General features: G+C 44.3%; 1 protein-coding gene across 1 annotated transcript in view; it reads right to left on the reverse strand.

Annotated features, from left to right (window-relative positions):
• Positions 1-695: 695 nt before the first annotated feature.
• Positions 696-14,759, reverse strand: part of LOC8035835 (gamma-aminobutyric acid receptor subunit beta) — a 246,812-nt gene continuing 232,748 nt past the window's right edge. Inside the window, exons 9-12 of the mRNA XM_042289637.1 lie at positions 13,732-13,809; positions 6,630-6,743; positions 4,701-4,775; positions 696-950 (exon numbers count right to left, since the gene is read on the reverse strand). Coding sequence (XP_042145571.1) covers positions 696-950; positions 4,701-4,775; positions 6,630-6,743; positions 13,732-13,809 — 522 coding nt within the window. The remainder of the gene's footprint in view (positions 951-4,700; positions 4,776-6,629; positions 6,744-13,731; positions 13,810-14,759) is intronic.

Raw genomic sequence — 14,759 nt, forward strand, 5'->3', positions numbered from 1 at the left:
GGCGTTACGAGACGGATAGGGGTGGACAAGTGTTTGGGGAACTGTGAGTGGGAGACGCCACCCCAAAAGAGGTGGCCGAAAACATGTTTACCGTTTTGGTGCTGTTTTTAGCTTCATATACTGCGACGTTTTGTTAAAATCCGGGAGTTCTTCTTGGTTCTCTTTGGAATCTCTTTGCCCACAACGGGGGTATGTTGCCTGGAACGAGTCTCCAACTGGTGTGTTTACCGCGTCTTACAAAAAGAAAATAGTCCCTCAATTTCCGCCTTATGACGTCATCAATGTGTCATGCTGCCGCCGACCGCGATCCTGGCGGCGTCACAGCAGAGGTGGTGGAAGTGTCAGACGCCTGTTTTCCTAGAGGTCACTCTCCAGCTTGGCCAGGGGCCTGAAGCTTCGGCAGCCAGGAGTTGGGACGCCGTGACGACGGCGACACTCGCGTCTGCTTATGTTTTTTTGCTGGAACGTCTGCGACCAATGAACCAGGATCGCGACGTCCGACAGCGTGACATTCCGGTTTTCATGGCGTCATTGGTTGGCACTTTGGGACCACATTTGATGACGCGAAATAGGACGCTCAACACACCGGTCCGAGTCGCGTTCCAGACACCGCAACGGGGGTAAGGGGACCGACGAAGAAGGACGACAACTTTAAAGGCGAATGCGTAACGCGGGGGAAATGGGGACCGTGTGCACTATTCGTCGTTAACGTCGTCCGGCAGAACGTCGCTGATGTGCAGATAAATGATCCAGTACATGAGGTTGAAACAGACGAAGCAAACGGGGAACACCACTCGGGAGTACTTGTCGATATCGGAAGGGCTGACGCCAAATAATTTGTTGGGGTTCTTGCAAAATGCTGACTCGATGTCCGGCGCGCCGTTGACGGTGTTCTCCAGAGTCGAGGATTTGCTGAATCCTTTGGGGTCAACCATTTTGAGACGTACTTCCTGTTGGTGGGGGTACGGAAAGGAACGTGCAAGGGGTCCAGGAGAGGAGAGGAGGATTCAAGGTGAGGATTAGGATTCAGAAGTGCGGGGAGGAACGAAAAGCGATCAGGCGGAAGGATGGCGCAAAAAGAGCGTGCGAGGAAGGGATGGCGTTGATGCGAGGTATAACGTAAATATGGTCCAAAATATCGTGCCAAGAAATAGAATAAGGGCGAGGAAAATGTATGAGCATAATATATAAAAAGGGACCGAGTAATGGTAAGGAGAATAGAGGTAGCGCAAAATGTGCAAATGAAATGCAGGAGTAAGGCGCAAGGGTATATTATGAAGATACAGGGCAGACATTCAAGTGAACATAGAATGAGGAAACAACAACATAAGAAATCAAGTATTTGAAAACAAATAAGAAGAAATCAAATATCGAAAGATGTATGTGATACATAGTTGAAGAGCAAAAACATATTAAAGGGGAAAAATCCCATAGAAAAATCATATTATATGAGAAACAATGTTGTGGAAAAGGTACAAATAATATGTGGCGATGACAAGGCAAAAAAAGACAAGTATTAAGGGATACAGAGGAAGGAAGGACGGGTTTAAGAGAGAAAAAAAAAGACAAAGCACTGTGTTAGAGCGCTGGAGGAGCAGCATTTGTTTTGAGCGTAATGCGTTAAAAGCAGCACAAAATGTCCCGCTTTGATTACAAGCGTGTCATCGCTTAACGTTATTAACTCGCAAACTTTCGCCAATGTATTTTGTTAAAAAAGTCGCCTGATATAAGGTGTTTTCCGCGAAGTGAAAACAGGCATCGGGTGCAACATTATCTCCCGCGCTGATATGCTATAAGTCGGCAGAATCCCAGAACTTAAGCGCTACAATGCGACTTAATGTCACGAAACACTAACTCCATGCTGCTGTTGCTCTAAGCGAAAATCGCAAACAGGACCAGTGCAACACAAGGCCGAAAGCACATTTATGTATTATGTTAATCTTATTAATCTTACTAGAGCATCGGGGGCATCTTGAAACGTTATATTTATCTTGTAACTATTGTACGAGGTGCCGCACCAAACTATTTACAAAATATTTCTTTTTTACAGAAAGAAAAAAAAAATCACGCACGGCCGAACGCTTATTTTCCGCCACAAGCGATCAGAGCGAGATGTCAAAGTTTCAGAACTAACCTGTTATCTTCCTCAAAATATACAAATCCTTTTAAAAAAATTTACATAAAAAGATTGGCGGTTCACAGACCGTTCTAATACATGGAGATGAATTGCGCCATGAATGGGCCCCATTTTTCTATTGAAATTTGCAGAAACTCACGTAACTTTTGAACGATATAGCAGAAAGTTCAGAAACTGTCATTTGGCTTGAACCGCTAGCACTACATTTGTGCGAGGCTTGAGCATTTGGCAATGCGTAGTTTATTTTTTAAGAAAAAAAAAATAATCTAATACAGCACGGTAATTTTTTGACGATAATAATCCTTTGCATTGATTCATATCTTTTTTCGGGGGGTGGGGGGAGTGTATACTTTGTAATTTTGACTACATTACTTAACTAAGATTGTCGCCATTGTTATAAGCGAGCCTGGCACGTGATATCTCACTAACACCCGAGGTCCAAACATAACTGCCAGCTCAACGCTGTTAAAAAAAAAAAAAAAAAATCCACAAGCTTTTACAAAAAGAAAAGTATAAATATACAATAAAACATCCCGGGACAATATCGCGCGCTAATTTGAACCTCGAGGAAACATCCAGTTGAAGAGGATTTTATCAAATATAATGTCGCGCTCGAAAGCTCCAAATTGCGCAGGCGTAACAAAGCATCTCACCTTAGCCTATCTTAAGTGAGGTTGCAGCTGGCTGTAAACGCCCTTCAAAGGCAAAGAAGGAGACCTATCTAGCTTCACTTTACTGAAAGCGAGCCGACGTAATAATAAAATGAAACGCAACAACAACAACAACACGAAATCCTGTTTAGCAATCATGCCTGCGCACCCCATTCCAAGTCTGCCAAACTTTGACGCCTCCCCCTACTCTCGAATTCATGAGGTCGTCAATTTGGGCAGGTCAGCAATGGAATTGTTTGCGCCGGCCAGTGAAATTCTATTATGTGAAGCATAAACAAAAAACTAGCTGCAAAAAATAAATAAAAAGGACCCGGATGTGCCCGGTTCTCCTTGTGATGCGCATCTCCAAGTAGTTTCCCCCGGATGGAAGCAGAATGGCCGGCGTGTGTGGGTGCAACAAGCCGGGAAAACGAGATGCGTGAAATGTTTCGCGTTGACTTTCTCGCATCTCGTTGTTCCACCAGGGAAAAACAAACAAACAAAAAAACGTCTCACCGTCTTTGTGTAACGCCGCTCGCGCGGCTGTTTGCCTGCCACAACACGGTTCAAGAAATTGTTCCGCTATCTAAATCCGGTCTGCCTGCGAGATATCCTCCCGCTGTCTGTTTCGGTTGGGCGACCGCGCACACCGACTGGGAGCGTGGTGTTTGATGCCCGAGAAGAGAAAAGTAAAGGTAGCTTGTTAAATTACTGCTTTTGTTATTGAAGTTCCCCCTGTTTATCTCGGAGAGCACCGTGTTGCGGAATTCTAAGCTATCAAACGAGACTTTGTTTACACATTCTACGGTCATTTCTTTTAGGCTTACTTCCTCGGATTTCTCTGCACGGCGTACAAAGATCGCGAATGATACAAGTCAGTTTTAGGCCAATTGCATTCTTTTTAAAATATTCTTTGCAAACAAACTATAATAAAAACAAAAGCCGAAAAACCGCCCTCCCCCCCCCCCCCCCTCCCCCCAGAAAAAAAAAAAAAAAAGCAGAAGAGAGAGATGCTACTTTTTGTATACCAGTGAAAGAAGAAGCGCAGGGAGTCTATTTCAAATGCTCAGCCTCCAACATTCGCTCGCTGCTTTCTGTCGTGCTTTGGCTACAGGTACACGCTCAACGCTCTCGAAGCGACAAAGACTTCGCGGAAGTGAAAGAATGCTGGCCCTGAGGGTGAGACAATTAAAAAACCTCTCTGCTCATCTTACTTTTTAGGTTACAATAGATGCCGATTAACACAAAACATTATACTTATGATGTCCAGCTCTTCGTCGCCTTACTATCGGGCATACATGCACAAGACACGGACATGAACTAGATTGCAGTTGGGCGAAAAAAAATGTCTAATATCAATTTGATGACTACGTTTGGGCTAGTTAATTGCAGGTTAGTCGACAAAACGATCGTCACCATATATGTTTTATTACGTAGGAACACTATTGTAAATGCTAATAGTGTCAATAAAATATATTGACAACACTACCATTATAACGGCATCACTACTAAGGTGCATCATTCCTACGCGAGAAAATAAACCCACAAATAGAGTCTAGCCGAATATAGTTTTGGAAAAAAAAAATATCGGTAGGTGGGGATGAATACAGGCGTAATTCCATCACGTCATGTGACGGCATGAATGAGCATGTAGACTCGTAAATAAAGAAAATGCATCTTGCGCCCTTTGCATTCTTTAGTTAAAAGCAGAGCACCCCAAGTAAAAGGCAAAATGCCGAGCTTGCACTTTAAGCCAGGCTTAGAAGCGCAAAGCGTCAGGATTTGCTAAGCGTGACGGCGGTGTGGGCGGTGCGCGCAGAAGCACTGAAAAAGAAAAAAAAAAAAGACATGGTGCTGCGTGTGATCTCGTGAGAGATGGAAGCGAAGTGCATTTCACTCAAAGTCAGTCTCACGTGGCACCCGGCTATGTGACAGTTCCTGTTGGGCATAACCACCATCGTACCGTAGGGTTCTCTCGGTTTGTGGTTCTAGGACAGGAATGGAAAGGAACTCATAAGCTACGCACAGGTCCCAAGAACCAGTCGGCAACCTTCACTTTTAAAGATTGTTTTGCAGTGGGAAGAATGCCGGAGTATACTACTTTTGCACGGTGCACCCGAAGTGGCGATAGGATCCGAATCCTGTCGAAAGAGGTGGCTGGGAATAACTTTTCACTGGAAACACGTCAGCGTTGTGACAATGAACACGACGTAGTCGGTGTCACCATTAGCTTGCTGTTCTCAAATACTTCACTAGCGGAATTCGGATCACAGAGTTCGAATGGATAGATGAGCCGCAGGCTCGGGGTTTCCCCTTTTAAATTTGGAGGGTTTGCGGGTGCCATCTATCGTCGAGCGCCAGTCGAGACAGCCGTCCCGGTTGTTTCGACGATCTCGGTGTCTCGGTACGCCGGCAGTAATCCTCTTCCTCGACGCCGCGAGACTGCGCGACAGCGTCAACAGCGCGATGCACGTGCGTACCCAGACGCGGCACGCCAGGTCCGCTAGCGGAAAACTTGGCGTTAAAGACGCGCTGTCTCATGGAAATGAGCGGAGTGGAATGTCTTTTCTCTAATAAAGTATACGTTTTTTTTTCTTTTTTTAGGTCGAACCGCTTTTTTAGTATCGTTATTACCCGAGTATCCAAATATCGCTACATCGAGTTAACATTCTTGACAGAGTTTGTAATATTACAAATTGTTCCTCACTGCTCCTTTAAGATGCGTTTGATGCAGTGCTAGTTCCTCGATAGGGTGACCGATATAGCAGATTTTATCCTCTAAACTTATTTCCAGCCTAGTCTGTATTTTGTACGCGTTAGCTAACTTGGCTAAACCTTCAGTGGCAAAAACCATAGAATTCGGACTCGTGTATTAAAAACACCGGCCCAACAACGACAACGACATTTATATTTTAGAGAGCAGCTCTCTGGCGCCCGTTTCCGGCTTGAGAGGCGTCGGCGTCGCCGTCACCGTCGGCATAGCCGTGCGGTGCATTATGGGACATTTCCCATGATGTACCGCGCGGGGAGGAAGAAGGAGGTGAAGGAGGAGGAGGAGGGAGGAGGGGTATACCCTCCCCTCAGTACCCTCCCCTCCGCCTCCTTAAGAGCTGCGCTCTGATTCGGCGTTGCAGGGTGTTGTAAACGTCTTTCATTTTTATTCCCTCTTTAGGTTTCCCCTTTTTTTCAACACCAGGAATCGTGAGAATCTTCATTAATTCCACCTACTTTCACATCAATCCTCTAAAAAATAAGCCAACAGGTTTGACGAAATGAGAACATTTAACTGATACTCTAGCCGCAGGATATCAACGTGTATGTCCTTTTTTACAGCGAATACTTTCTTCCCGATTGGCGCTCTGCTCCACACGCCGTGTCTAACGACCCACAGACCGTATAGGCCCACCACAGCAATGACCCAGCGGCATTACCATGGCAGTAAACACTGATTCCCTAGGCATATATCTCCAGGAGCCCGCCTAGTTATCCCGCTGTCTCCCGTATAATTCGCCAGTTCCTTCGAGTGAGTGGCCGCGAGCGTAAGCAATAAGACATAGAAGATAAGGCCCGCACTTTTCTTCCCCAAACGTCACCGCTAGTAGACTCCCCCCCACAGAGCCGCCACGCTTACGTAAGCATAGTCGACAGCGCGTCGTGTAGTGTCTCACCACAAGTGCACCACTAGCACGTGGCTACACCAAGACGGACGAGTCTCCCGCTTTGTGGCGTGTTTGCGGGTAGGGCGTGTCGGGGCCTACGGATGATGACGTCACGGGCAGGCCTTATCTTCTACATGGCATTGGCCCAAGTACCGGAGTCCATCTGAGGAGAGCGAGACGCACCATAGGTATTCCAGGGGGAGGGGCCTGCTGCTGAGCTTGTGAGGCAACGGCAGCAGGACAGACTTGGCATGAGCCCTGTAGACCAGGGCAACATTGGTCCGCGCCTCGGCGAACCTGAAAACGAAAGACACCGGCACAACAGACGCCATCAGTGCGATTCTTCTGGAACCAGCATCGACAGCCAGCTTTCGCTCTTACTGGGAGGTCGAACCGGTTCGCTAAGTAGACGCTCATGAACGAGAAACTCGCGAAGACATTAAAAAGTATATATTTTTTCACCTCATCGGAAAAGGCTCAATGACTGAAACTAACTATAAGTGGGTGATTTCAGATAAGATCGACCAAAGGGTGGCTGGTCGACATTTTTAAATCAACTGATGTTTTTATATGACATTGCCTAGTGTCTGGTATAAACGAATCCACACTTAGTTTTGACCAGAAAAAAAATTTGGAGACAAGAGAAATCGTAAGGCCGGGAGAGGTGGACAGTCGCAATAACGCGCACTGATGGAGGGGGAAAGTTTGAAAGTGAATAATTAAAACAATAAAATTAGGCGAATTTCAAAACTTTTTACAAACAAACTATGGGTACACCTTGCTTGTAATATAAAGTAATAATATTTATTAAAAATTTATTTAGTTTTCTAAAAATTGCCAAACATGCCTGCTCGAACGACAAATGGCAAACTTTGGAAATCTGTATCTCATGAAATAATTTAATCATTATTACATAACTTGCAGACATTATTTTACTAATATATGACTATTATTGAAAAAATAAATAAGGTATCTGAGTGACACAATAGTTACAATATATTTAGGCAAACATGGGAAAAAAATCAAACAAAGAAAAATTCCAATGCGAATAAAAAAAAAACACCACCTTCGATTTTTTTTAAATTTGGGTACCCTGTTATACTCTATTTCGGCATTCATTTCTATTAAAAACATGTTGCATCATTGCACTGTGAAAGAAGAAACAACTCCCCAAAGTAGGGTCCTTTTTCAAAGCCTACACTTAGCAGTGTCCTATACAAGAAGTGACTCTGAGTTCCAGTTTCATGAAACTTGCACAAATCTTTTATATACATTTATTCAGATGAGGTCATTGATAAAAAGAGCGATCGGTCACACAGTAAAAGGGAGGAGAAACTATATACAGCATTTTACATAAGCGTACAAAGTGGTATCATATTAGAGACTAATGATTTGAGAAAAGATGATGCAGTGTGAAGTTGTACCTTCCGGTATATTTTACATCTAGAGTAAAATAAATAACTTTACTTCCACACACAAAAACAAAGATATAATAGTAAGATATTTAGGTTGGCTGTGTATTTACGATTACAAACAATTTCAGGTGACGGATGCCATAGTGCCTAACCGGAGCAGCTTCGATGCTCTCGGTGTATGAATGAATCGTGGCAAGCCGATATATTTTATCCTGCTCGAGGATAACATTTTGGGATTTTTTTTATAGTGATCAGATAAAAATTATTAGTAACCACCAACAAAAACAGTAGGTTAAATACCCCGTGAAGAAAAATGTGATAAATAAGATGTCCCTGCATTCAAAATGAGCAGTCCTTGGGAAATCAAATTCGGCACTTTACGCTAAGGTTTTCCTCGCTGTACCCATTTAATAAAGTTGCTTCCAAGCAGATCCGACTGTCCGTGCTACATATACGTCACAGGTCCCTTCTGTTGATGACTTGCTGAGCCGCCACGCGTGCCAAGACTGAATGCCAGGGAAGGCGCGCACCGTCAGCCACTCTTCTTTTTTTTGTTCACGATACCGAATAACCTCATTTTCGTCCAGATATACAAGATGCACGCCTTTCAGTTTCTTTGATAGAACGCTCACCATTGTCCTGGCCGTCTGAATTGCGCTTACTGAACGTTCTCTCAGGTTGTTCAGCGTGGCCTGGTGCTTCACGAGTCCGCCAACTCCGTCACATGCATTTTTCCCATGTCCAGATGCAGAAAATAACCACTGGGCTTGTGGGCAATCGTCCTTTGCAAATTGGTGAAGCTGGTAGCGATTCTTGAAATGACTGGCGGCGCCGTCACTTACGTACGTCACGTACGAGTATACCGCAACGTTGTCTTCAACCCACTCCTTCACTTTTTCTAGAGCTAAGCAAGCGTGAGCGGCGTCGTGACACAGGTCCTCACTGATGATGGCAAAGCTGTTTGTAGATTTTCTTGTCGTCACTACGCATGTAAATATCGAAACTTGTTTTTTTTTTTTCAGTGATATGCTTGCACTTCGTCAGGAAGCACGATGGTCCAGTTTTCAGCAAAGTCAAAATGAAAGACAATGCTCCCGCGTTGCATGCACTGTTTTTCATCGTAGATCGCTTTACCTTGCGTTTGCCGGATATGGTTGTGAAGTACCCAACTTCCAACCGTCACTTGGATGACTTTTAGGAAAGTCTCAGGTTCCAAAGTTTTTTTCACAAGGTCGCCGGACTCCCATGTTGCAAGCACAATCTCTTCATCCTCCGGGATATCAAGTTCCTGGAGTGTAAGAAACTGGCCTTTTGGGCAGTGATCACAGTCTCCGTGAAGGCACAGTTCTGTTGCTGGGTCGCACAGAAATGCCGAGTTCATTTCACCAGTGTTGAATGTTGAGCCTGTAACGTTCTCTAGAGCGGCAATACAAAGATAATAATTGGCGCAGCGCACACAAACGCACACTTCCTGGTGTGGAATACATTGGACCCATCTAGGGCGCAACGAATAAAATTTCGTTAGCCCAACGCCGGAATCGGGATGCTTGTCTTTGTATATACGGAAGGCCTCTCGTATTGAGCGTGTCATGAAGCGCTTTGGCACGAACGTTTTCTCTCCGTTGAGCATGACAGAGATGACGTCCTTCTGGTTGGGACTTTGGCGCGAACATTGTAGCTCGTCTTTCGTGAAGTACTCTAGGGCAGCAGACAGGTTCTCAGGGCTCACCTTGCACCTCGTGTAAGGATCCGGCTCATACCACACGCCATGCTTTTCCTTGAGTTTTCGGGATTTACTGATAAGGTACATTGAGGCCTGTGGAATCATCTTTTGAACCTCATTCTTCGTCAGTGTTGACGGCAGGAGTGTAAGCAGTTGACAACGTTCCCGGAGAGAGGTGGCGGTTTCAAAGGCCTGCCGAAAGTTGTCCACCCACTCAGTGCATGTGGAGCATGTTGGTTCGGACGACCCCGATGGTGCGTCCCTGTCGTACGCAATACGTAGCCTTGAGCGTATATTCTTGACAGCAACCTGCTCCAGTTCTGTCTGCTTTCTCTTGACATAGGCAGGCCTGTCCCGACTTCTTACGATGCTTGGTTGTCTCAGCGGCGACACATCTGTAGGTAGTATGCTGCGATTTAGATCTTCAATTGCTTCTTCAGCTGGCACAAATATGTCAGGGCACTGCTCTGAGCTTCGCATCGAGATATCCTTAGTGATGTGCATGAAGCAATGGTAGCACAGGTAGTCCGTCGCACTCACTTTGGTGGAACAGTCAGGCGGAAGAATTTGCTTCAACGAGTTTAGGTCCAACTCGCCAACACTTCGAAAATTCCGCTGCTTTGGTATAGTCTTTTTGTGTTTGCAAAAGTAATCTGCACAAAACACTCGTTCGGAGCTCCAGGACATCTTCATAATGTATATATAAATAATAGAAATTAAACCCCAACTGATGGCATATAATTGCCAGGTGAAAGAACTACTGGGTGCACAAGTGACAAGTCCGAGGCTGAGGAGCTCACTCACTGCAAACGTACATTTGAAAAGAGAGGTCACAACTGAGGCTGTCGGCAAAGCTTGATCCACGTCAAAGGAAGAAAGAGGGAAAGTCTCCAGACAAAAAATTGTGGTCAGCGGCCTTCGAAAAAGACTTTCCGGAATCGCACTGTCGTCCCTCCACGCGCTGATATGAAAGCACCCGAGCTTCTACCACGTGGTTCATGACACAGCCTGAGCCATGTCGGCGACCGGTTCGCGAGGGGTTGGCGGTGGGGTTACGTTGATGGTCACTCGGATTAGCCCTTGCTGTACTGAGCTACCGCCTGCAGTGCCTTATCGCCGGCTGGTGTCAACAACGAGAACACACACACCCTGTCTACACCAAAACTACAAGCGTTCACCGCACACGCGTCGCCGGCGCTTTTAAGCTTTTGTGAAATTGCTTTCTTTTGCCGCGGAGAACCGCCTTATCTTAACTACGCGCCTGAAATCCTTCCAGGCGGGCGTACACAATATCAAGCGTTTCGAGAAATGCCCGTGGAGTAGAACTATGGGAAAATTCGGAGCCCGCGATGTCGATATCGTCGCCGTTGTGTTAGTACGCCGTCGCGTACTGCAGTCCCCCGTTGGGGGAGGGGGGGGGGGGGCGGTCTTACTACAATAACATGGCGACAGCGTTTACACTCTATGTATTTACGCGAGGCTCGAGTATTTGGGGATAATGCTGCCGGTTGGTGTGCCCCTTTGTGCCTGATATTATCGCCCGTGACGCCAGCGAGTGAGATGGCGACAGGCATGACTGCTCAGTAAACAGGCGTCGGCGGCCATGTTTTGCTGGTTGAAGCGAACCCCCTTGTCCTTGACAGCGAGCGGGGAAATGCGAAAAAAAGATTGTATCGGCCGTTTTGCCAGAACTAGCGACGAGTGTCGTCTGCGGTTTCCGGCAACTATTTTGCCATAATCGTGAGCTTAGCGAGGAAATGATTTTTGCTAGCCACAGAACACTACCACGCAGAAAGGAAATGCTTAAACATGTTTTTGTTCTGGATATATATCAGGGATATATATGAGAGAGAGAGAGAGAGAGAGATGAAGGTAGAGCGGAAGAGGGAATAGCATATAGTGTCGCAGGAGAATAAAGTAAACAAAGTTCCTAGTGGCCGATGGCTGCATGATCTTTTCTCGGATCACTAGTCCGTAATATGATACCTCTTTGTACACAGTAGTTTCTCCTTAATTTAAGTTTGTGAACGGTTTCTTTAGTTATCATTGGCCTCATCTGAATAAAAATATATAAAAGATGTGTGTTGGTTCCATGAAACTGGAACTCAGAGTCAGTTCTTGTATAAAACACTGCTAAGTGTAGGCTTTGAAAAAGGACCCTACTTTGGGGAGTTGTATCTTCTTTCTCAATAAAATGATGCAACATGTTTTTAATGGAAATGAATGCCGAAATAGAGTATAATAGGTTACCTAAATTTAAAAAAAATCGAGGGTGGTGTTTTTTTTTTATTCGCATCGGAATGTTTCTTTGTTTGATTTTTTTCCATGTTTGACTTAATATATCCTAACTATTGTATCACACAGATACCTTAGTTATTTTTTAAATATTAGCTATATATTAGTAGAATAATATCTGCAAATTATATCATAATGATTAAATTATTTCATGAGATACAGACCTCCAAATTTTGCCATTTGTCGTTCGAGCAGGCATGTTTGTCAATTTTTAGAAAAATAAATAAATTTTAAATAAATATGATTACTTTATATTACAAGCAAGCTATACCCATAGTTTGCGCCTAAAACGTATTAGAGTTCTCCTAATGTTATCGCTTTAGTTATTCACTCTCAAACGGGCCCCCTCCATCAGTGCGCGTTAATGCAACTGTCCACCACCTCATGCCTTACGATTTTTCCTGTCCCCAAGTATTTTTTCTAGTCAAAACTAAGTTTGAATTCGTTCATACCAGACACTAGACAATAACATATAAAAACATCAGTTGATTTGAAAATGTCGACTAGCCATCCTTTGGTCGATCTTATCTGAAATCACCCAAGTATAATTTTGACCTGCGCGGCGTTGCACTAAATACAACCTTTATTTTTTTAACCGAATGACGAGCGAGAGTTTTGTGTATTCAACAATGCTATTTAGAGTATTTCTTTTTTATTTAAGCAACTCATCTGCAAGTTTTAGAACACAAATTATACCGCTAGACAATAGAGGTATGAACAAGTTATCATGTTGTTTAGCCATCAAGCAGTCGCATAAAATCTAGATTTGTGTTTATTTACACATTTTAAAATGTCACAACACTTGGATGTCTACTTAGTGGTGCATTACTTTAAAATGAACATGGCTAAAAACGTTTACCAGGCAAACGTTAAATTCACGCTACTGACAATCTTTTTGAAAAAGTACCCAAAATTCCATTTAAATTCGCCTTTGAGAAGTTTCAGCTGAAAATAATTAATAAAATCAAAATGTAAAAAAAAAAAAAAATTCTCGGACACTTGACAATAAATAATAATTTTGGGGTCACGCCTTTCTAGTGTCTCCGGGCAGAGTTGACACATATGTGCTGTTTTTTTTTTTTTGTTTTTTTTTTATCCTCAGACATGGCGATGCTCCTGCGGAACATTAGAATTTAGGCAGGCGGCAACCAATGTAAGGTTAAAAAACTTTTGGGGTTGGCTACCCTGTAGAACTCTCGATAAAATTATTCGAGCCTGAACCCAGACAAGCATCAAGGTTTAAGTTATTACGAATCGCTTGGGCTTTCATTCTGGAACAAAGAGACGGCTGTACAGTTTAGTATGTACGAGCTTCAGGCAAATAGACAAGTTTCTCTATACCTTCGCCGAGTCAAAACACCACAAGATAGCACTTCGTCAGGCTACTGCACCGTTCTAAGTTAGCCGAACTCAAATAAATCTAAGGTCAGCGGTTTCCAACCGAATCTCATCAGCGGAGCATGTGCACACCGAAAGCAAGGGCCAAGAAAGCTAAGCTTTAAGCACGCACGCCGGATTCAGTAGCAGCAGCAGCAAAAGAAAGAAAATAAAAAGAATGTATTAGTGGAAAAAGACCATCGCCATTGTGCATCGCAGCCAGCCACAATGAATATGGACAGCAGAAGCCACACCCTTGCCATCCACTTGTCCTTGCCATCAACCTACGTCTAACGTTCGCTTCGATTCGAAGCCTGCCACTATTAGAGAGTTTTAGTATATGGTTCCAATAACTCCGATAATGATAGTCCATAACGGCACGATGCCTACTCAAAGGCGCTGGCAGTGTACCGGTTATCGCTATCGGAACAGTCGGAACGGTTCCCTAAAGCTCCCCAATGGCGTCGCAACTCACCATCGTAAATCCGGTTGGTGGTGCTTCCCTCGGTTGACCTTGGGATGCCACCGCAGCAGGACAAACTTGACAGGAACCCTGAAAATCGTCGGCGCCCACAAGGATCGGCGACGGGGTCTTGCATCGTGTGTTTTTTTGTTTACGCATGCATCAGCAAACCTTCTGCTTCCTCCAATCCTCGGATAACGGACCGCTTTTGACATGATTATACATATTTAAAAGTTGGTTCCTGCTAACGCCGTGGTGAGCGGAGGTTCCGACGCAGTGAATGTTTACGGCTGTTTTTGTTGACGAAGCTAGCGGACGAACTTAGGCAAGTAATACATTATCCAGATATACAAAATTCGGGTTTGGACACACTGCCATCGTGAGAAATACGGATTCTTGTGTAAAGCGTATACAATCTGGATATTTTACCTTGACATGGGAAGATGGAAGATGGTTTGAGCGAGATAACGACGGCTCTAGCTTCTAACCATACCAAGGCGCAGCAAGACGCCTTGCGGTGAGACCCGGACGAGTGTACATTGAAGTGTTTATATGCACTAACAGAAAAAATGACCACTAGGGCGTCTCGTTTAGATGCCATACGTCAGGTGAAAAAGTTAATTTTGCATGTGACGAGTGGCCTTGGTGGTTTTGATTGAAAATATTTGTCTTGGGATTCTTAGTGTATATGCTGAAATCACGGCTGATGGGCTTGGAATTCGACCAAAACTTCGTTTTGTTTTCGCACAGTGTAATTAACAGTTCCGTTGCTTGTTTATAATTATCTCGTATTCAAAACGAATGATCAAACTTTCGCGCAGGTGGTGTCTTAATTTTAGTGTGTTTTAAACCTAAAGCGATTTTCATCAACGTCGATGATTCAAGCTCAAAATGACTAGTGAACATCGTGCTATTTGCTGCTCTTCAAGACCTGACTGCTACTATAACAGATCATCTGAAGATTTGTCTTGCCATTTTGTTTTGATGAATGCCCTAAACGTTCGCAGCAATCTATTGTGAAAATAAGAAAGCAGATTTTG

Source organism: Ixodes scapularis, unplaced genomic scaffold, assembly GCF_016920785.2.
Source record: "Ixodes scapularis isolate PalLabHiFi unplaced genomic scaffold, ASM1692078v2 PGA_scaffold13__105_contigs__length_92229423, whole genome shotgun sequence".
Lineage (NCBI taxonomy): Eukaryota > Metazoa > Arthropoda > Arachnida > Ixodida > Ixodidae > Ixodes > Ixodes scapularis.